Below are 23,554 nucleotides of genomic sequence, written 5' to 3'. Positions count from 1 at the left end.
ACATTTTTTTTATACTTAAGCTGAAAAGATCAGGTGTAATTTGGTCACACAATTGGATGGTATAACTGCACAGGCAGAATAACTGGTTGACTAAAGAAATCCATCCTCATCTACCTCCAAGTCAACTGATGAATGAGCAGATTTTCTGTTTTGAGCAATGAACTCTGTTACAATTTCATCAGAGGTGAAATGAGCTCTGTATAATGAGCTCATCACACATAATAAGAAGTTCATTACACAGGGGAGAGTGGAAGGGGATTGACCATGTCCATTTATCATTGCTGTCTTTTTCAGAGTTCAATTTCCATGAACAATTAAATAAAAGCAAAATGAAAAAAAGTAAGGTAGGTGGAGCTAGGAAAGGTCAAGAGAAACCATCGTTTAAGCTATACATTTCCAGAAAATAAACATATAGTTATTTTTTCTAAATAAGTTGCTACAGGTATGGGATCCCTTATCCGGAAACCCAATATCTAGAAAGCTCCGAATTACGGCATGCCCGTTTCCCATAGACTCCAATTTAATTTAAATAATGCAGAATTTTAAAACTGATTTCCTTTTTCTCTATAATAATAAAACAGTACCTGTACTTGATCCCAACTAAGATATAATTAACCCTTATTGGGGCAGAACAGCCCTATTGGGTTTATTTAATGGTTAAATGATTCCCTTTTCACTGTAATAATAAAACAGTACCTGTACTTGATCCCAACTAAGATATAATTACCCCTTATTGGGGCAGAACAGCCCTATTGGGTTTATTTAATGGTTAAATGATTCCCTTTTCTCTGTAATAATAAAAAAGTACCTGTACTTGATCCCAACTAAGATATAATTACCCCTTATTGGGGGCAGAACAGCCCTATTGGGTTTATTTAATGGTTAAATGATTCCCTTTTCTCTGTAATAATAAAACAGTACCTGTACTTGATCCCAACTAAGATATAATTACCCCTTATTGGGGCAGAACAGCCCTATTGGGTTTATTTAATGGTTAAATGATTCCCTTTTCACTGTAATAATAAAACAGTACCTGTACTTGATCCCAACTAAGATATAATTGCCCCTTATTGGGGGCAGAACAGCCCTATTGGGTTTATTTAATGGTTAAATGATTCCCTTTTCTCTGTAATAATAAAACAGTACCTGTACTTGATCCCAACTAAGATATAATTACCCCTTATTGGGGGCAGAACAGTCCTATTGGGTTTATTTAATGGTTAAATGATTCCCTTTTCTCTGTAATAATAAAACAGTACCTGTACTTGATCCCAACTAAGATATAATTACCCCTTATTGGGGGCAGAACAGCCCTATTGGGTTTATTTCATGGTTAAATGATTCCCTTTTCTCTGTAATAATAAAACAGTACCTGTACTTGATCCCAACTAAGATATAATTACCCCTTATTGGGGCAGAACAGCCCTATTGGGTTTATTTAATGGTTAAATGATTCCCTTTTCTCTGTAATAATAAAACAGTACCTGTACTTGATCCCAACTAAGATATAATTACCCCTTATTGGGGGCAGAACAGCCCTATTGGGTTTATTTAATGGTTAAATGATTCCCTTTTCTCTGTAATAATAAAACAGTATCTTGTAATTGATCCCAACTAAGATATAAATAATCCTTATTGGATGTAAAACAATCCTTAGGGTTTAGTTAATGTTTTATTGATTCTTTAGTAGACTTAAGGTATGGAGATCCAAATTAGGGAAAGACCCCTTATCCGGAATACCTTTGGTCCCGAGCATCCTGGATAACGGGTCCTATACCTGTACTGATTTGAGGAAAATCACCATTTCTGTCTGGTATGGCATGCATATTAGTGAGCATTATCGATTGTTGTGTGCTGGGAATTTGTGAGTACGGTTTCAGTTCAGTTTGCATAGATTCAACAGATCTTTATCTGTCAGTTATGCCATGTAGCACGTGAAAGAAGTTGGCATGGTCTGTAACAATTTGGTATTTTCTATGTGATTTGAAATATTATGGAAAAACCCAGTTTATAGTTTTTTTTAATAGTTTTTTTTATTTTTTGAACAAGCTCACTAGTGGAACCACAAATCTGGTCAAAGAAAAAAAAACTAATCGATGCCCGGAAAACACTTCTGTTTTTCTCTTTGTTTCCCTTAGATATAATAAATCAGACTGATTGTGTTAAAATTTTGCTTGTAGGTTCTTTGGAGCATGTTCCTTAATTCAAAGGAATTTTCCATCCCTGTAATTCTTATCTGTTTACATTTTAGTTATTTTAATGGTGTTATTATATTATAATTGGCCGTATCTTCTGCAAAAGCAATGACACATGGGCATTTTTTTATTACAGTAATTCTCACAGGGAGTGAACAAAATTCCCCTAATGGTTTTGAAAGGATTATTGGCATCAGAATGCTGACTTTACTGATGAAGAACATGGCTTTCTGCCATAACTCCAGCTATGCAGGGCACTATGGCAGTGGTACTTCCTAAAAATAAAAATAAGTGCAAATCATAAGAGCATTTATATGTCAAGTATCTATAACCCTGACTTACCAAGAAATGTTTTCTCTCCACAGCTGAAGATGCTTGTGGCGGCACCGTTAGAGGAGCAAGTGGAATTATCTCCAGCCCAAACTTTCCCAACGAGTACCATAATAATGCGGACTGTACGTGGACAGTTGTTACAGAACCTGGGGATACGATATCCCTTGTTTTCACAGACTTCCATATGGAGGAAAAATATGATTACTTAGAAATTGAAGGATCTGACCCACCAAAAATAGGGTAAGATACTTGTTTTAAGTAAAGTAATGTCTATAATTACAAATAATGTTCAATTTATTATATGTTCTTTTGTTCATTATTAAGTAAAATCATCTGTACTTGTTTACACTATATCTGATTCACTACAGTAGGTCCTCACATTTAAGGTCACCTCTCCCAAATGTAGACCTTTTCTTTTCTCTTAAATTTCTTTTATAGTCTCTTTAGTAAAACATTTCATGCAGGTATAGGATCTGTTATTCAAAAGCCCATTATTCAGAAAGTTCCAAATTATGGGAAGGCCATCTCCCATAGAGTCCATTTGAATCGCAAAAATCTATTTCTTCGTAATAATAAAAAAGCAGTCCTACTGGGCTTATTTATCATGTAAATGATATTTTAGTAGACTGAAAGTATGGTGATCCAAATTACAGAAAAAACCCTTATCTGGAAAACCTTAGGCCCCCAACTGTTCTGAATACCAGGTCCCATACCTCTATATACTAAGGGGCTGATTTACTAAGACACGAATTCGAATCCGAATTGGAAAAATTCCGATTGGAAAACGAACATTTTACGACTTTTTCGTATTTTTTGTGATTTTTTTCGGCGCCTTTACGACTTTTCGGAAATTATCGCGACTTTTTCGTTACCAATACGATTTTACGCGAAAAAACACAAGTTTTTCATAGCCATTACGACTTGCGCAAAAAAACGCGAGTTTTTCGTAGCCATTCCGAAAGTTGCGCAAAATCTGGCGATTTTTTCGTAGCGTTAAATCTTGCACGAAAAGTCGCGCCTTTTTCGTAGCGTTAAAACTTAAAAGGTGCGACATTTTGCGCAAGTTTTAACTCTACGAAAAAATCGCGACTTTTCGCGCAAGTTTCAACGCTACGAAAAAATCGCCAGATTTTGCGCAACTTTCGGAATGGCTACGAAAAACTCACGTTTTTTCGCGCAAATCGTATTGGTAACGAAAAAGTCGCAATAATTTCCGAAAAAATCGCAAAATACCGATCATTACGAAAAAAACGCAATCGGACGCATTCGGCCCGTTCGTGGGTTAGTAAATGTGCCCCTTAGGGTAGGCTGTTTATGTGCCTGCCCTTGAGTTTTACATTTTCCATATCAAGCTTAAATCTGTCATCACAAATTATCAGACATTTGAAGTTTATTATGCCAGCCACCATAATGGAACAGTGAGTCTTTTTAACTCTTTTAAGAAGGTTGAGTGGCATATTCCTGCACATCCCCTTCATACTGTAGTTCACTTGTGTTATACTGCTGCCAAAGGATTTGTAAAGATAGCAGTTTTGACTAAAACCTTTAATCCAAACCCATTTATAATGTATTGCCTATCTTGCTGGTATAAATACATTATGAGGTCCAGCTACCCCATCCCATATCAATAGAAATAGATGAAAACTGAAAAGAATAGCAGCCAAAGCCCAGCAGTGATCACAGTGGCTTCCATCATTTTTGAAATCATCCCTGAATGGGATAAAGCAAGGAAATTGGAGGTCAGGATACACTTATAGTAAAGGAGATTTAATCAAGATGAGTGCTGTGAATGGTGTGAATTTCTTAAGTGAAAGTTAGACCAGTCTCTGCAATGGAATAATGTGCAGACCATAATGATATTGGTTCTACACGTAAGAGTAAAGCGAGACGCATTACTGCTAAAATAGGGAAAATTTCAGACAGATAAGGTGCTAGAAAATGGAAAAAGAGTAGAAAAGTTTGACAGGAATTACAATGAGCAAAGTAGCTAATGGGTTTTCAAAGTACTGCAGCGCTGAGACAGTTTTGCCTTTTAAGACAATACATTTAATACCATTGTGTTATGATACAGCAGTCTCAATATATGTCTACATTTTAATCTGTTAATTGTTGTGTATATAGTTCATTACTACTAAATGGAATGATAAAACATTCATTAGGAGACCTTATATTACATTATTATTGTATAGATTGGTAGGTGTGGGTTAGGTGTGCTGGGTTTACTTGGATGGGTTGAACTTGATGGGCACTGGTCTTTTTTCAACCCTATGTAACTATGTAACTATGTAACTATTAGAATGAGTGAGGAACAGTATTGTATGGATATGTGATCGATTAGTGCTTCTTACTTGGCTTTTTGGGCGAGAAATCTTTCTATAATAACCTTTTGGAGCACTCACCCAGCACCTGATCTGGGAATCAGCACTTATATTGTAATGTCACCCACTGTGACCTACAGCACTTATATTGTAGTGTCACCCACTGTGACCTACAGCACTTATATTTGCCTACTTGTGTCTGTAAGTTACCCTCCCATATAGATTGTAAGCTCTACGGGGCAGGGACCTCCATCCTCTTGTGTCTTTGACTCTTAACTTATTGCAACTGTATCTTGTATTTATTTGTATTTATTGTTACACTTCAGATTTATCTATTATTATCTTAATAACCCCCTGTTTGTATTAATGTATTTTGCTGTACAGCGCTGAGTACTTAAGTAGCGCTTTATAAATAAAGATATACATACATACATACTATAATTTAAAGAGCCATGCATAATATCTAGTACAGATATCTAGTACAGTGTACAGTATATTTAAAAACCCATCAAAAGCCTTTGAGATAGATTGTGTGCATATTAAATTATATACAGTATATTAAACATTTCTAAAACTTTAGTATCACCGATCTTTTGTAAGATAAATATATTTTCTTTAGAACAATGAGAAATGGAAGAATGCTCCTTATTTACTTTATAAGTTAAATGGTACTAAGGATTCCTTACTAAAAAAAATGTTGCTTTTTACATTTTCAATAACAAAAGCATTTATTATTTGAAATGCTTGGGTTTAATGATAAAAGGGCCCTTCCATAATAGATTGTTTAACTATAAATGTAAAAACATGGTAGCCTAACATGACAACAAAGTAATGTTACTATACAGAAAAATTAACTCAATTAGTATTTTTGAGCTTTCCAGATAATAATTTTCCATATATTAAATCCCAAATCTACAAATAATTGTGTGGAAATAATCTCTTACTTAAGTTACTTTACTCTCTAACATTCAGATAAGACAAAGATAGTTTGATACTTATCCTTTATTTTGCCAAAGAGATTTTAGACAAAGATAGTTTGATACTTATCCTTTATTTTGCCAGAGAGATTTTAGACTTTAAGATTTTGTTGCTACAATGTGCTTCTAAATCCTAAAATAAATGCTTTGACAGTGAAACCATGAGGAATGTCTGACAAGATTCAGCAAAAGGTCAAGACATCACTCAACTTCCATAGGCAGGCATCCCATGACTGGTTGAAAAACCTTTAGTTCCTTACTGTTATCCTTTTGCTACTTTTTGACATCTATCCTCCTTTGTACTGTGCAGAACACTAAACCATGTATCTGGCAGCTTTAGTTCTCTTTCTCTAGGGTTCATGCATTTCCACACTCGTCCTACTCCTGCCTTTGTCTTAATAGAACATCAAATACCATCCGGCTTTCGTATGACTGGCTGATGCATCATTATTGTTTTATTTTGAGCTGAATACATGTCTTGGGAGTGCCGGGAACTGCAATATATTTAGTCTTCATCAGGACCCCGACCCGGAACCGTGACTATCTTTTAGTAAAAGATTTCAACTTGGTTGAATTATTTTCAATTATTGTCAAATTTCCCAATCACCTTCTGTACACAAAATATGAACAACTGTACAGTTATTTCTAATAATAAGATCTAGCTATTTTGGGAAACAGTCGGAATACAGTGCATTTAGTTGCACTCTCTATTGGAAGTCCATTTCCAACTCTATTTGAAATTTGTTCTATTAATAATGTATGTATCTAATGGCTTTTAAATTCAACAGGACGCTGAAAGTATCAAATTATCCAGTTCATTTCCAGAGCAAACAGCTGCACATTATCTCGTAATGTGTCTGTACGCTTGCATTATCATCAGTTGTTTATATGGTGCAATGCCAAGTTATATACACAGAATCAACATTATTTGTAATATAATTGATTCTAATTCCATTATTGATAGTGCTCTATATTTAAAAAAAAAAAACTAATGAAGAATATATTTGTAAAATAGATTGTGAATTCCAATATGCAGAGATGAAGGAAAGCTGTGTAAGATTTTGTTAACGATTCAGCTTGTTATTATTACAGGTATTGGATATACTATATAGAGTGCTTGTGACTTGGAGTTTTTCTGGATAGGGTTGTTTTTCCATCATTTATTTTTTCATTTGCAAAAAAGTGTCACTGTTTTAGTCTGATCCAAAGGTTGCATTGTCTCATGGTGATTGATCAAAACTTTCCGTATTGTCTGCCTTTTAATGTGTTATTATAAACCTACAAGAAACTAGCAAGGCCTAATGGCTTGGAGGATGTGATCTGCTATCACTGCTTGAAAAATGTTAGGGTATGGGGACTCTTTCCAAATGCTGAGAAAAGCACATTAACATGGCTTTATAGAAATGGTTAGACTTTAAAACATTTGGTTTATCATATAGGAACCTCACATGACCCTATGCAAAGAAGAGAGGTACTAAACTATTGGCATTTATCGAACCATCCAATTTACAGCAGGACCGACATAATTGTCTCATCATTGACCCAATCTTTGGCATATACTGGCTTACTGGTTTAACATACCCTTGTGCTTGACTACCACACTAATTTTTTGCTTGTGAGACAAAACCATGTATCTGGCAACTTTAGTTCTCTTTCTCTAGGGCTCAAGCATTTCCACATTAGTCCTACTACTGCCTTTGTCTTAATACCATTTGGCTTTTGTATGACTGGCTGACCCATCATTATTGTTTTATTTTAAACTGACTACATGTCTTGGTAGTGCCAGGTACTGCAATATATTTTGTCTTCATCAGGACCCCGACCTGGAACCGTGACTTTCAATAGAACATCAAATACCATTCAGCTTTCATATAACTTTAGGTTTATAACATTAGGTTTATAACATTAGGTTTGACTTTGGGAATATGGGAACCTCACATGACCTTGTGCAAAGAAGAAAGCCACTAAACTATTGGCAATTATCAAACCATCCAATTTACAGCAAGACCACCATATTTGCCTCATCATTTACCCAATTTTTGCATATACTGGCTTAACGGCTTAACATACCCATGTGCTTGACTACCACACTAATTTGTTGCTTGTGAGACAAAAGTTAGAGATAAAGTGTAGGCCCCTTATGTCTTCAAACACTAAGGTTAGTCTAGAATTTGCCTAGTAACCATTCCAATAAAGGACTGATTTAATGGCAGGGACCCTCACACACAACCATAGTCTTCTGATATATCAAAAAAGTGCTGTGACCATGGGACTATGAAGATTTTTATTCATCCAGGTCATGGTATTTCTAGTATAAATAAATCTAAAGCAACTGGACTTGATAAGTAATCATTGAAACTCAATGATTATTCATTGAATTTCAATGATTACTTAACAAGTCCAGTTGCTTTAGGGCAGTGGCAGATGGGGAGATTAGTCACCCGAGACAAATCTCCCTTGTCACGGGTGACTAATCTCCCCGATATGGCATCCCACCGGCTTGAATGTAAATCGCCGGTGGGATGGCATATGCGGCACCACGATTTCCCAAAATCTCGGAAGGTTTCCTCCAAGGTGACTAATCTCCCCGCCAGCCACGCCCCTTAGATTTATTTATACTAGACAAAGCTGATCAAGTTTGTATATGGCACAGTCTGGGCATGGCTGGAATAAATTGTACATAGCTACTACAACCTAGATTTTCTTAAATCCTTAATAGTCTTTATATTTTACATTCATAAAATTTAATAAAATGCTACGTTTGAAAACTAGTTCTTACATATTTCATCCCAAGGTGCGGAAAAAGTGGTTTAGTTCCTTTTGATATATTATTTGTTATTGTCTTATTTGTTCAACAGTTTTTGCCGTTGCTCTGTGCTGGGAGTGTAATTAGGTTTTTGACCTTTACATCATCAATAACAACTTGCTATAGGGCAACATACAGTTTGTCAGAAAAACGAAATGTACTTGATTTGCTGTATCTATCATGCATTTCAAGATTTCCTTTTACAAAGGTCTTCTTTTTCAGATTTCAAAGTTGTTTCTTTCACAGCTAAAGAGGATAAGCTATTTTCTGTTGGGAAAGGGAATTTATGATAACATCTTTTAATTTTTTTTGTAAAATCTTCCAGACTGTGATGACTATCGCTGTAATCAAATTTCAGTGCGGGACTGCGAAACAGTAAATGTTTAAATGTGCAAAATCTCCTTTTTGTACATTGTAAATAATGTCAAAGAAACAACTGGTCTATAAGGAACAACCATATTTGCTTTGAAACTACAGACAGAAATCCATATCTCAAAAGTAACTGAAACTCAGATACAGAAGGCTACAAGCTATTTCCATGACCTCTTGATATATAAACAATCAAAGAAAGCAATGTCTACCTCTGAAGTCACATCTAACGAGTGTGTGGAAGCATTCTGTAATTGTCAGAAAGTGTTTTGAACCATACTATAGTTGAAAGGTTGAAAGAGGCAATACCTTTGTTCAGTGTGAGCCTAATAAAAAGGACTTGTGTTGAAAGGAATGCAGCTTGTACTTTAATTTAAAACTACAGTGAGCACTCCAATTTTTTTTCTCACAGATGCCCAATGGTTTGTTTTCTTTTTTTACTCTCCATCCCCCCATCTTGAAAAAAGTAATATTTGTAGGAAAGAGGGTACAATTTATTCCTATATTATTCCAATATTATTAATCTCAGTTTAAGACTCAATAACCCCTCATTCTTCTATCTGTATGTCCCATGTATAATACCAAGATAGAGTTAATTATTGAGATGGGACTGCTATAAAGTATCAAGGAATGGATGTAAAATGGAATATGTCTCCATCTGTTCATTTTATACAGTGAAGAAAATAGCAAGCCGCTTTTGTTGTGTATTTGGAGATTTGTTTATACATAGGCAAAATGATGCTTGGGGACTACCTGTAGAATGCAGACATTAGTGCCACCTAGAACACTATAATTATTCTGCAGAAAGCATTACCATACCTGAGTAAAGAGCCCTAGAAGCTTTCTCTGTTTGCTTAAGACAGCAGCTGCCATTTTAGCTTGGTCTTCATAGTTTTTTGCTGCAGCTCTAGGTGCTGGAAGCTCAGATTATACATTCCTAAGGGTGGTGGGAGTGAGTTTTATGAATTCTTATGGGAGGGGGGAGCAGGAGAGGGGGGAGAGAAGAGAACTGCGCAGTCTCTGACCCCAGGAATGAAGGATTTTGAGAGAGGAAGTAAGATACCCTAAGAACATGTTTACAAAAAAGGAGGCAAGAAATCTTGTGTTTTTTTTTTTTTGATAGAGGACTCTATCAAAGCGTTTCTGTGAGTGCTTATGGCTGTTTTTACATAGAAATTTCTGATAAACTTACTTAATTTTTACCTTTTCTTCTCCTTTAAGGAGTGCCTCAGAGAACATCAACTTATCCAGTTGTTTAAACAGCATGTACAGTAGCTCCACCCTAAATACAACCAAGAGTTCATTTGTATTCAAATATTATCACTTTGCAGGCAACATTCTCCCAAGTCTTTGGAGACCATATTTACAGATATTATCATATCTCTTTAAAAGCTGTGCAGAGTAGAAACCTGCAGGATTAACAGATTGCGCTTTAATAAATACATGACTTATATAGCAGTGAAAATATTTAAACACTGAGAATCTAACGTAGATGGTACATTTAGGTAAAGTTAGTGTGAAAAGAAGGTTATAAAGTGCTATAAAGTATGGGAATAAATGGTATTCTAAATTATAAGTAAGTATTATAATAGTATAATATGAATTAGGGCACTATGACCCTCATAGCTAGGCAGGAATTATATAAGCAAAGAGTTAATTTTAGATGAAATGTGTTCTTTTCATATCTTCTCTTTATATAACGTGAGTTGTTTCCAGACCATACGTGGGCATTTCCAGACACAAATGGATATTTGGTATACAAGTGAGGACTTACCACACTATTGGTAAACATATACGGACACTTACTCACCTCACCACATATTCTGTCTGTTTTTAGAGTGGATATACATTATTTACATTGCACAAAGCGCCACTATTTTTATTTATCTTGCCTATAACGTGAGTTGTGCAGTAACATCTGGATGTTGGTTTGGTCCAGTAAACCATACCAACCAATCGATATTTAGCTTATATTTAGCTTTTGCTGGTCTCGTGCAGGTAGACTGTTTTCTTTGATTGATTGCTTTGGGTTTCAGGGCTAGGACAAACCTTGCTGCCATATTTTCAATACCCAGTGGCTTTACAGTATTTTTGTGTATATACTGTACATCTATGTCAGCACACTGAATGACTTTGGATCAAGGGGCAAATCTCCTTTACATTTCTCTTTCATTCCCTTCTTTTCGTTTTACCAATGGAATGAGAACAGTGCACTTTATTGCATTAAAAATAAATGTTAATTCTTAAATGTCATTTGTTTATGTTAAACTGTTTGTCCCCAAGTCCAGCTTTGGGGACATCCAGCAGTGGGAAAGGACCTTATTGAAATTAGGGAGGCCTTACCTTACTTATATTTGTACTTACTGCATTAATTATTTAATTATAAGTGAACCTGTCCTGCTCTTAGAAAAATGCAACATTCATGATGGCATGCTGCTAGGACAGCTGTTGGTGATCTGTACCATGAAAAGAGCTTAATAATGTCTGGATTTATCTGACTGAATTTTCTTTGCTGCAAGGTTTACATTTTCCAAAGACATTCCTTATACTCTAGCAGCATCCTAGTTATATATTAACTATACTGATTGCAGCAGCCAAACAAAAAAAAAGTCACTGGGTCCCCATTTCTATATCATATAGCATTTATTGTAAGGCTTGCAGCTAAGATTTTTTTTTTTTATTCTAGTTCTAGGCTTAAATCTTGTACATTATACATCTTAATTAGTCAATGGAGAGCTCTAAACTCTAAAAGTATTTTTCTTTAAAGAAGGAAAGATAAAAATGAAGTATGCTTTATCAGAAAGATCTATGTAAATACAGCCATAAGCACTTACAGTAATGCTGCACGGAGTCCTCCATCAAAAGAAACACAGGATTTCTTGTCTCCTTTTTTGTAAACATGTTCTTTGGGTATCTGACTTCCTCTCTCAGAAAAATCCTTCATTCCCGGGTCCAAAGTCTGTGCAGCTGTCTCCTTTCTCCCCACTCCTGCTCCCCCTCCCATAAGAATTCATAAAACTCACTCCCCCTCCCTTAGGAATGTGTAATCTGAGCTATAATGGCTAGATCTGCAGCAGGAAGCTATGAAGACCAAGCTTAAATGGCAGCTGCAATCTTAAACAATCAGAGAAAGCTTCTAGGGCTCTTTACTCGGGTATGATAAAGCTTTCCGCAGAATAAATATAGTGTTCTAGGTGGCACTAATGTGGCAAATCTATTGGCAGTAAAATGCCACAATGGCTTTCCTTCTCCTTTAAATTCATCCACTTTTTGCTTAGCACATTGTATCTCTGCCCTAGTAATTGAATCACCTCAGTGGACATGAATGTGCTTATAGTATTCAGTCTCAGAACAGTGTTTCACTGGCTGCATACTGGTGTAGTTCTTCATCAAACCAGTGACTGATGCATGGAGAGGCATGGGGAGTTTCTTATGCAACCTTATAGTGAGTATTACTAGATAACTACAATAATGCTGCTAGATCTTCAGTTCTCTCTTCAGTCATACAGTATATTGGCTAAATTCACTACACTGAGTTCAGCAAGAGAATGATTGCGATCACATTCACTTAACCCCCTGATCCCAAGGAGCAAGTGAAGCATTACTTTGCAATATGTCTAAGTCAACTCTGGCAATGGAGAGGTAAAGCAAGAATGAGCTTTAGTTTTCTTGTAAGCATTCCAATTAAATGCCATCTGTTACCAAAATCCTTATATCAGGGCATACAGCAGATGTGAAATTGCATCTTCTACTGCATATATGCCCCAGGTCGACTGCTTAAACTGTAGTAAAGGGAAAAACATAACAAAAAATAAATCTGGAAATATGTATAAAATTTTCTATCTTTCCATACATGGGAGTCAATTTAGATAAAAACATTTGGGTTGAAAGTTTGTTCTGTTTTTTTAAATGACTTTCATATAAGAATAGGATTAAAATATCAGAATATGATGGGAATTGGACAGGTGGTTGGTTGAAAGGTCAGTCTCAGCAAATTACCTGGGATCACTGGGGGGCTAGGGACATCAGTGTTATATCTAGAGTGGAAGAACATTATGTTTATTATGTTATTCTTTATTAGTATGACTTTATTACATTTACAGTGCTATAGAATACATATATATATATATATATATGTGTATGTGTAAATTCAGTATGTGGCCAATGGACTCTCTAAATAACTGCCTGCTGCTCCCATATGAGTATGATTTAGGATGACATTTCTAGTCCTCATTTTGATCATATTATAAAGACCCATGAGTGCACCGTTTACTATTTATAAAATCTCTAGGTGGCTGATGTATTAAGTTGACACCAATCACAATCAGGAAGGCATATAACTATGTAAAGATCCAGCTGCCTGCATTTATTACTGGAAGTGTAAGAGTGAAGGATATTTGTTGAGTCATGGCTGACCTACTCTATTTGTCTACTTTATATAACTTGTACAGGTATGGGATCCCTTATCCAGAAACCCGTTATCCAGAAAGTTCCGAATTATGGAAAGGCCATCACCCATAGACTCCATTATAAACAAATAATTCTAATAAAATGATTTCCTTTTTCTCTGTAATAATAAAACAGTACCTGTACTTGATCCCAACTAAGATATAATTACCCCTTATTGGGGCAGAACAGCCCATTGGGTTTATTTAATGGTTAAATGATTCCCTTTTCTCTGTAATAATAAAACAGTAACTGTAGTTGATCCCAACTAAGATATAATTACCCCTTATTGGGGCAGAACAGCCCTATTGGGTTTATTTAATGGTTAAATGATTCCCTTTTCTCTGTAATAATAAAACAGTACCTGTACTTGATCCCAACTAAGATATAATTACCCCTTATTGGGGCAGAACAGCCCTATTGGGTTTATTTCATGGTTAAATGATTCCCTTTTCTCTGTAATAATAAAACAGTACCTGTACTTGATCCCAACTAAGATATAATTACCCCTTATTGGGGGCAGAACAGCCCTATTGGGTTTATTTCATGTTTAAATGATTCCCAAAAATAGGTGCAGTCATGTCAGGAAATTGACGCAGTTGTGTCAAAATGGGCGCTAACTAACAGCTATTATGAATGAACTGCATGTATCAGTTTGGGTTTTGGCAAATTACTAAATGATTTTTGAGTGTTTCCCAAACACTGAAATGAATCTGAACCCTAATTTCCTTATACAGGTATGGGACCTGTTATCCAGAATGCTTGGGACCCAGGGTTTTCCAGATAAGGGATCTTTCAGTAATTTGTATCTCCATAACTTAAGTCTGCTAAAAATCATTTAAATATTGAATAAACCCAATTGGGCTGTTCTGCCCCCAATAAGGGGTAATTATATCTTAGTTGGGATCAAGTACAGGTACTGTTTTATTATTACAGAGAAAAGGGAATCATTTAACCATTAAATAAACCCAATAGGGCTGTTCTGCCCCAATAAGGGGTAATTATATCTTAGTTGGGATCAAGTACAGGTACTGTTTTATTATTACAGAGAAAAGGGAATCATTTAACCATTAAATAAACCCAATAGGGCTGTTCTGCCTCCAATAAGGGGTAATTATATCTTAGTTGGGATCAAGTACAGGTACTGTTTTATTATTACAGAGAAAAGGGAATCATTTAACCATTAAATAAACCCAATAGGGCTGTTCTGCCCCCAATAAGGGGTAATTATATCTTAGTTGGGATCAAGTACAGGTACTGTTTTATTATTACAGAGAAAAGAGAATCATTTATAAAAATTAGAATTATTTGCTTATAATGAAGTCTATAGGCAAAGGCCTTTCCGTAATTCGGAACTTTCTGTTTAATGGGTTTCTAGATAAGGGATCCCATAGCTGTACTGAATGTTTTTATGCCTTGTTATTCTTTATTCACAGGGCCTAAAATATAAGTGGCTTTGGTTAAGGTTACCTTTTTGTTGCTTTACTTTTTTGTTTGTTTTTAAAGTTTGAAAGTTTTCAAAGCCTGTAAAAGACCTGTACACATAAATGCACTTAGAATGTTCTTGTTTTCACTGACATTTAATGCAAAATCACATAAAATATAATGCTTTGATGCTCTAAAACAATATGTATTTAGTGAAAAGCTTTGCATATATTATTCATAGAGACCGTTAGAAGGGATTTTGGACTGCTAAGATGTCATTTTTTATAACATGAAATTGGTTGTTGTGAAATCTGCAAATCATTATACTGAAGTTATAGATTGTTTTTAAAAAATGTAAACCAGTCAATAAAACATAGCTTAGAATTAAAGTAGGTATTACAGTATTATTTTTCCCAAGATGTAAGTCTGAATTCTAGTTGGGAATAACATTTGATGGTGATATCATTGATCCAGCTTCTGCAGACTACAACATGAAATTACTCCCAATATATGGCTAGGTACAGGTATCCGACCCCTTATCCAGAAACCTATTATTCAGGAAGTTCTGAACTACGGAAAGGTCATCTCCCATAAACTCCATTTTAATCAAATAATTCACATTTTTAAAAATGGTTTCCTTTTTGTCTGTAATAATAAAACAGTACCTGTACTTGATCCCAACTAAGATATAATGACCCCTTATTGGGGGCAGAACAGCCCTATTGGGTTTATTTAATGGTTAAATGATTCCCTTTTCTCTGTAATAATAAAACAGTACCTGTACTTGATCCCAACTAAGATATAATTACCCCTTATTGGGGGCAGAACAGCCCTATTGGGTTTATTTAATGGTTAAATGATTCCCTTTTCTCTGTAATAATAAAACAGTACCTGTACTTGATCCCAACTAAGATATAATTACCCCTTATTGGGGGCAGAACAGCCCTATTGGGTTTATTTAATGGTTAAATGATTCCCTTTTCTCTGTAATAATAAAACAGTACCTGTACTTGATCCCAACTAAGATATAATTACCCCTTATTGGGGGCAGAACAGCCCTATTGGGTTTATTTCATGGTTAAATGATTCCCTTTTCTCTGTAATAATAAAACAGTACCTGTACTTGATCCCAACTAAGATAGAATTAATCCTTATCGGAGCCAAAACAATCCTATTGGGTTTAATTACTGCTTAAATAATTTTTTTAGTAGACTTAGGGTAGGAGATCCGAATTACGGAAAGACCCCTTATCTGGAAAACCCCAGGTCCCGAGCATTCTGGATAATGGTTCCCATACCTGTACTTGCAATGGCCTTTCAATCAAATTGCATATAGATCTGTATTACTACCTGCACTTCTTTCTCATAGAATTTAAAACTAATATTTAGCAAAAAATGAATTTTTATGATTTAGACACTAGGGATACACTGAATCCCAGATGCAGTTTGGGATTTGGGCGATTCCAAGAGCCTGGCCAAACCAAACCCGAACCCTATGTATTGGAAAAAAAAATTAACATTTTGTGCTCATTAGGCGCACTACAATTTCATTAATATTTATTCCAATTTCAGTTTCCGGTTTGGACTTGGTTGAGTATTCAACCAATACCTAAGCATTCAGGGATTTCGCTGAATTTATACATTCCACTTGTTCTGAGACTTTCTAGGAATGTTTTGTTAGACCTGGCCTTTGTTGGAGCAAGCTACACTGATGTCATGTAGCCAGGGTTGGACTGGGCCTAGCCCCAACCCTTGCTGGCACTCCCCCGGCCGACCGCTCCTCCCCTGATGTGTTAAACTTATGTGCGCTCAGGGGAGGAAGTTGGGTGGGGGACCCTGCAGGGGGCTAGGGAGGCTCAGCGGGGGCCCCTGCAGGGGGGGTTAGGGGGTGCGGGTGACACGCCCAGCGGGCGCACCTGCAGGGCCCCCGTGGCGGCAGCCCTAGTTGGCCCTGCAACCCCCAGTCCGACCCTGCATGTAGCGTTTATTTACATTTAGCCAATTTTGTTATTCTTTAGCCAATCTTTGCTTCTTATTAATAAAACACAAGGGGGTATAATGTGCAAGGCAGGGTGGAAAGTTGCAATTGGCCATGTTTTTGCACTTTGCTTGCTGTATTCCACAGTAGATACATTATTACAGGCCTCAGTTCTAAAAAAAAGGTTTACAGATACTTGCATTCCCTTCAAGAATGTATGGATGGGATTGAAGGCATATAGTATAGCCCCTCCAACCCCTTACTGGTCCCCTATTTTGTGTATTATCCAGACACCCAAGTTAGGGAGCTCTGCTGGGCACAAGCTGAAATGGGGCCACTAATGCTGTGCTCTGCACCACATGAATCCAGACCCCAGTAAAAATGCTGCTTGAATGGGCACTAATGGGTGTTCTTTTCTACACCTTAGTACTCTTCCATTTCTCTTACATGTCTTGGTAAATGACCCCTGTAGTTTACAAATTAAGTAGAGATTATACTGTATTGTTATAGTGTAATATCTATACACAGTTAGGTTTGAATGGTAGTTGGGAATAACTTGTTATGGGGATATCAGTGATTCAACTGCTGAGGGCTGCAACCTGAAATATCTCCCAACAGTTGGCTAGGCACTAGAGATTGGCTTGCAATGGCCATTCAATCAAATTACATACAGTTCTGTGTCACCAATTGTACTTTATGTATTTGCTTCTGCACCTACTGCTAAAGAATTCCTTGCTTAGATGATTACATTGCAACAGCAAAATCACTGGATGGAAAAAAGCATCATACTCGGTCATTGTAACATGGCCAATCACAATACAATGACTGTCATCAGTTACAAAGAAAATATATTTCTTGTAGAATATAAAACAGATATTTAGAAATACAAGAAATTTTATGATTTGGAAAGGCCACTAGTTATAGAACTTCTCAGGGATGTTAGATCTGGCTAGTGTAAGAGCCATTGGCAGTGATTCATAAAGCTTTCATTTCTATTTCACCACATATCTCTTTATTGATTTCTACAGTTAAGTATAATATTTATAGATGGGAGACGTTGAATGTTGGTTAAATACATTTAAAGCTTAGGAACAAAAATAAAGGCCAATTACAATACTAAAAGTAACTTCAAGGTGCATCAGCCTTCTCATTATACATATATTCATGTATATTTTCATCTAAAATCCCCCATGCAACTTTGCTCTTTTACCTGTTCTGTCATTTTCCCCAACACCTCTTAAAAGACTTCTCTTCTCTAGTGATGAGCGAATCTGTCCCAATTCGCTTCGCCATAAAATTCGCGAAATGCTGGAAAAATTAGCGAAACGCATTTGTCGCACGATTTTTTTGTCGTCTGCGGCTATTTTTATAGTCTCCCGCATCTATTTCTTGTTGCCACAACTATTTTTTGTCGCCTGCGGGTTTATTGCCCATTTTGACGTGACCGCGCTCATTTTGACTCGCCCCCGTCCTTTTTACGTGACCATGCCCAATTTCCCATGGCAAATTTTCACCGAAGTTTTGCGAAACAATTCGCCAATGACGGAAATTTGCTGCAAATCTATGCCTGGCGAAAAAACTCACTCATTATCTGAAAGATGAATTCACAAAATTGTATTTTCACCTAAATAGATAAGATGTCATTACATAGCCTTTAAATGTGGCGCCATCTAGCAATGGTACAGGCTAATGATGTGTGGGACAGTCCGCAACCTGTGGGACCCGCGGGTCAGGCAGGTTCGGGCCAACAATGCAACATCAAAAGCTGGTCATGGGTGGGTGCGGGTCGAGCCCTTCTGCCTTCCTCCCCACCTACAACCTAACTGAGCCCCACTTCTGGGTCTGACAACATCTATTTATGGGCAGGTTGAGTTCAGGTCTATAAATAGACGTGAAGTCAAGGGCTGGTTCGAGTGTGGGTAGAGAAGGAGCAGGTTAGGGTCAGACGTGGATTGACAAATTGTTGACCCGCACATCACTAGTACAGGCACTTACTCTTATAGTTAATTTAACAAAATCAGGAGTACTATAGATTTTCTGTATTGGTTAAGTGCTATGAATGCAGGTTTACTGTTCTGAGCTCTACTCAGTATATCCATTATCTTGGATAATGTGGGCAAGTAATGGTGCCATAATGATACTATAGAATATTTTGGAGTAGCCCATTATAAATAATTTAGGATGTTTGCTAAGAAGAATTCTTTACCACCTACGGTCTAAACTCATACAAAGTTTTCTTATTTGCTGCACTTGTTATTTCCCTATTCTTTCTTGCCTGTACTAAATGTAAGGTCACACAGGGTAACCTCCATATATTGATTAAATGTCAAAGGAGGTTCCCAGCATCTGATGAATCACCCCATATGAACAGCACATAAGTAAATGTCAACTGTAATACTTGCGTATGAATTTAGTTGATGGGATTTTCTCTTTAGCAGAAGGTTAAAGAGTCATTAACTTAAAGAGACTATCTGCATTCTGCTGGAGAAAGCCTACCTCTTATAGTGTGCTTAAACAAAGACGTTTTTATTCTATTAGCAATTGCCTCAGTGGCCTGAAATTGAAGTTTGATGATGAACAATTATTTGGATCTTCCCATTGAACGTATTTATGCTAGGAGTGCCCAGACTTTTTCCCGTGGACTCCTCCCCATGTACGTACACGACGCAGCATACCTACGCATACCCGCTTCCACACTTCCGCATTTCGCGGCTTCTACAAGGTCCACCAGAAATCCACGGGGATCGACTGGTGGACCGCGATCAATGTTTTGCCCACCCCTGCCTTAGACCCTAGGCCCACTTTCCAAACTATTTTTCCTCGCCCAACCTCTTTATTCTGCTAGTATTTTATATACATGCTAGCATCTATCCTTCCATCTATTTCCCCCTCTCTCTTCCCATTCAGAAATAGGGAATGGCCATGAAACAGGCCAAAGTGTCAGGAGCAGGAGGGCCCACTGACACGTGGGCCAACCGGGAGTTTTCCTGGTATCCTGGTGGGCCAGTCCGACACTGTATGCTGTTATGCTATGTAATTGCCTTGATTCAACAGAATGCAATATATGCAAAGAGAGGCATTTTAAATTATAAAAATAAAGCCACAAAGCACTATGGTCTTTGAGCACAATACTCCTTGTCCGCTTGAGACATTTGTACCTGAGAGTGAGCATTCATGATTTCATGTGCAACTAGCACCGGCTTTTTGCTTCTTATTTATATGATCAAATGCCTAATCTAAGTTTTGTTAGAGCTCATCTTGTAGGTCCTACAGCTCCATCTTGAACCATTTGGATTCATTCAGCTTTGTTGTATTCATGAAAGGGTAGTGGTTGGTGTATAATGTGCAATACACCAGTTATGTTAGTATGTAATAAAATGTCCTGTTTCTAGGAAGTTTGCAATTGGTCTTCATCATTAATTGTTGATAGATTTGAAATATTTGCCTTCCTCTTCTACATCTTTGCAGTTTTTAAATGGGGGTCACTGAATCCGGCAGGCTAAGAGCTACAATTTGGTACTATTGTTACTTTTTATTCCTTATCTTTCTATTTAGGCTCTCTCCTATTTATTTGCCAGTCTCTTATTCAAACCACTGCCTGGTTGCTAAGGTTAACAAGACCCTAGCAACCAGATAGGTGCTGCATTTCCAAATTGGAGAGCTGTGGAACAAAAGGCTAAATAACTGAAAAACCACAAAAAATAAAAACCGATTCTGAAGTATTAGAATATAAGTCTATATCATAATGTAGATGATAATGTTGATGTATCATCAAGTGTCAAAAATAGGGAGAATATTTAGAGCAGTGATCCCCAACCAAACGTGTTGCTCACCAACCCATTGGATGTTGCTCCCAGGGGCCTCAAAGCAGGTCTTTATTTTTGAATTCCTGGCATAAAGTCAAGCTTTAGTTACATAAAAACCATGAGCACTGCCAAACAAAACTTCCAGTAGGCTACCAGTCCATGTAGCGGCTACTACCAATAGCCAATCACAGCCTATAGTTGGCTGTATATATATTTGTGGAGACCCCTTATCTAGAGAAACATCACAATACAACCTTACCAATGTAGATTTTTAAACAATAAGGTATGGACCCTTAGCAGTATCTTCATGGCACTTTTGCACATGTTAAAGTTCATTTTTCATGGGGGGGGGGGGGGCAGGTAAAAGTCACAAGGTTCCTTCTAAATCATTCATGTTTGCAAAGGATGGAGCACCAATATGCCAGATGCTCAGTAGCAACACCATTTTGCTGACCTACACTGCTTTGGGAAATAGACTATATAAACACATTTTATTATTCTTACTTTGCTGTTGGTTATATAAATGTAAATGAGAAGGTCTAGACTAGGTGCCGTAAAAGTTTGTAAAAGAACTCTACAGATATTAGCATCGTCTAGTGGTAGATTATTGAGTGGCTTGCCCTCCATTGATTAGCCCTTTATTGCCCTTCGTTGCCCTTTATCTGATTAGCAAGTACGGATCAATTCCCATAATACAATAAAGAGTAATAAAGTTGAAGCGGAATCAACTTTAGAGGGTTTAGGTGATGGCGTTTTGATTGAAGTCATCTTGCCAGGAGATGCTACAAATTAGAGAATACACTGACATCTCTCCCCTGGAATTGAAAATCCTGATACTTTTAATGAAAAACTAAGTGAGAAACAATGGACAGCATTTTAAACAGACTATATATGAAATCATTTCAATTAATAACTTGGACAAATATTACTAATGCATCCTTATAACGAGAGATATTTTTTTTGTACCAAACCAGTATTTTAATGATCAATTAAAATGTTCTCTCTTAGCCGTGATCATTACTGCACAGCGGTTCGAGAAACACGCGGCGCGGAATTTTCATTTTTTATCCCTCAACTACGAAGGCTGTATTTTGTTGCATTAAATCTTTAGCATTGATTCTACTGTAAGGATATCTTCCATTAGCGAAACCGAATTACAAATATTGTTTTTTTTTGCCACTCTGTTCAGTAACAGAGTGAGGTTAAACATGTTGTGACATGGATCAGCGGTTTGCTGCCTGATTTATTGAGAACAGCAGGTGGCTAACAACCAAACTCTCCATTGGTGTCTGTTAACAGTTTGCTTAGTTTCTAGGACAGACTTTTAATTTTCTAAGGAAGTGATGTGTGTGAATGAGCTCAGGAAAATCACAGTTGGCAAAATATCATATTGGTTTTATAGACAGATATAGTTATATGCTCAGGAAAAGCACAACTGACGAAATAGAGAGAGAGAGAAAGTTTAGATGTATAGATTAGATAGATAGATAGATCGATAGATCGATAGATCGATAGATGATAGATAGATGATAGATAGATGATAGATAGATACATAGATAGATGATAGATAGATACATAGATAGATGATAGATGATCGATAAATAGATAGATGATAGATGATAGATAGATAGATAGATAGATAGATATATAGATAGATAGATAGATAGATAGATAGATATAGATGATAGATAGATGGATAGATGGATAGATGGATAGATGGATAGATAGATGATAGATAGATAGATGATAGATAGATAGATAGATTGATAGATGATAGATGATAGATAGATAGATAGATAGATAGATAGATAGATAGATAGATAGATGATAGATAGATAGATAGATAGATAGATAGATTGATAGATGATAGATGATAGATAGATAGATAGATGATAGATAGATAGATAGATTGATTGATAGATGATAGATAGATTGATAGATAGATAGATAGATAGATAGATAGATAGATAGATGATAGATAGATAGATTGATAGATGATAGATAGATAGATGGATAGATGGATAGATAGATGATAGATAGATAGATAGATAGATAGATTGATAGATGATAGATAGATAGATAGATAGATAGATAGATGGATAGATAGATGATAGGTGATTGATAGATAGATACATAGATGATAGATAGATAGATGATAGATGATCGATAAATAGATAGATGATAGATGATAGATAGCTAGATAGCTAGATAGATAGATGATAGATGATAGATAGATAGATAGTTAGATAGATGATAGATAGATGATAGATAGATGGATAGATAGATAGATAGATGATAGATAGATAGATGATAGATAGATAGATAGATGATAGATAGATGGATAGATAGATAGATAGATGATAGATAGATAGATGATAGATAGATAGATAGATAGATAGATAGTGTGACCTACATTTCTTTTGTTTTTTACCTTCCTTGGGTTTAATTGGTTATCAAGTAGATCATTGTTTTTGTTTTTTTAACTTGTAGGTGACCATTCAAATCTTATTGCTGGTTATGGGCAACAATACCAGTGATGTTTGTCTGAAACGTTAATAAATACACCAGAAAGAGTAGTGCCAAAATACCTGCTTGTTATGCCCAGTACCTACTCAAGAAAACTGAAGCATGTTATTATTATTATGTTATGTTATTATTATTTTCCTATCCCAGACATGCACTGCTAACCCCTCTCGCATATCTGCTACTACCGCTTTTATCTATATGACTGCTCGGATCCATCACAGCTGATAAAGAGGTGCCAAAACACAGCATGTAAAGGGGAAGGGGCAGGGAACATAGGACAGGAGGGAGTGAGCTAGAAGACAATGGAATGGGCAAAATCAACGGGTAGATGCCAATGGAGGAAGTCAAATACCTAAGTGAGAGGAAGCAGTGGTGG

General features: G+C 36.4%; 1 protein-coding gene across 1 annotated transcript in view; it reads left to right on the top strand.

Moving 5' to 3' along the window:
• csmd3 (CUB and Sushi multiple domains 3) overlaps positions 1-23,554 on the top strand; it is a 657,789-nt gene that overhangs the window by 158,035 nt on the left and 476,200 nt on the right. Inside the window, exon 5 of the mRNA XM_018094906.2 lies at positions 2,561-2,768. Coding sequence (XP_017950395.2) covers positions 2,561-2,768 — 208 coding nt within the window. The remainder of the gene's footprint in view (positions 1-2,560; positions 2,769-23,554) is intronic.

The sequence above is a fragment of the Xenopus tropicalis genome, chromosome 6 (genome assembly GCF_000004195.4).
Source record: "Xenopus tropicalis strain Nigerian chromosome 6, UCB_Xtro_10.0, whole genome shotgun sequence".
Taxonomy (NCBI): Eukaryota; Metazoa; Chordata; class Amphibia; order Anura; family Pipidae; genus Xenopus; species Xenopus tropicalis.
Note: the sequence above shows the minus strand (reverse complement) of the source record. Positions and strands in the feature narration are given on the sequence as shown.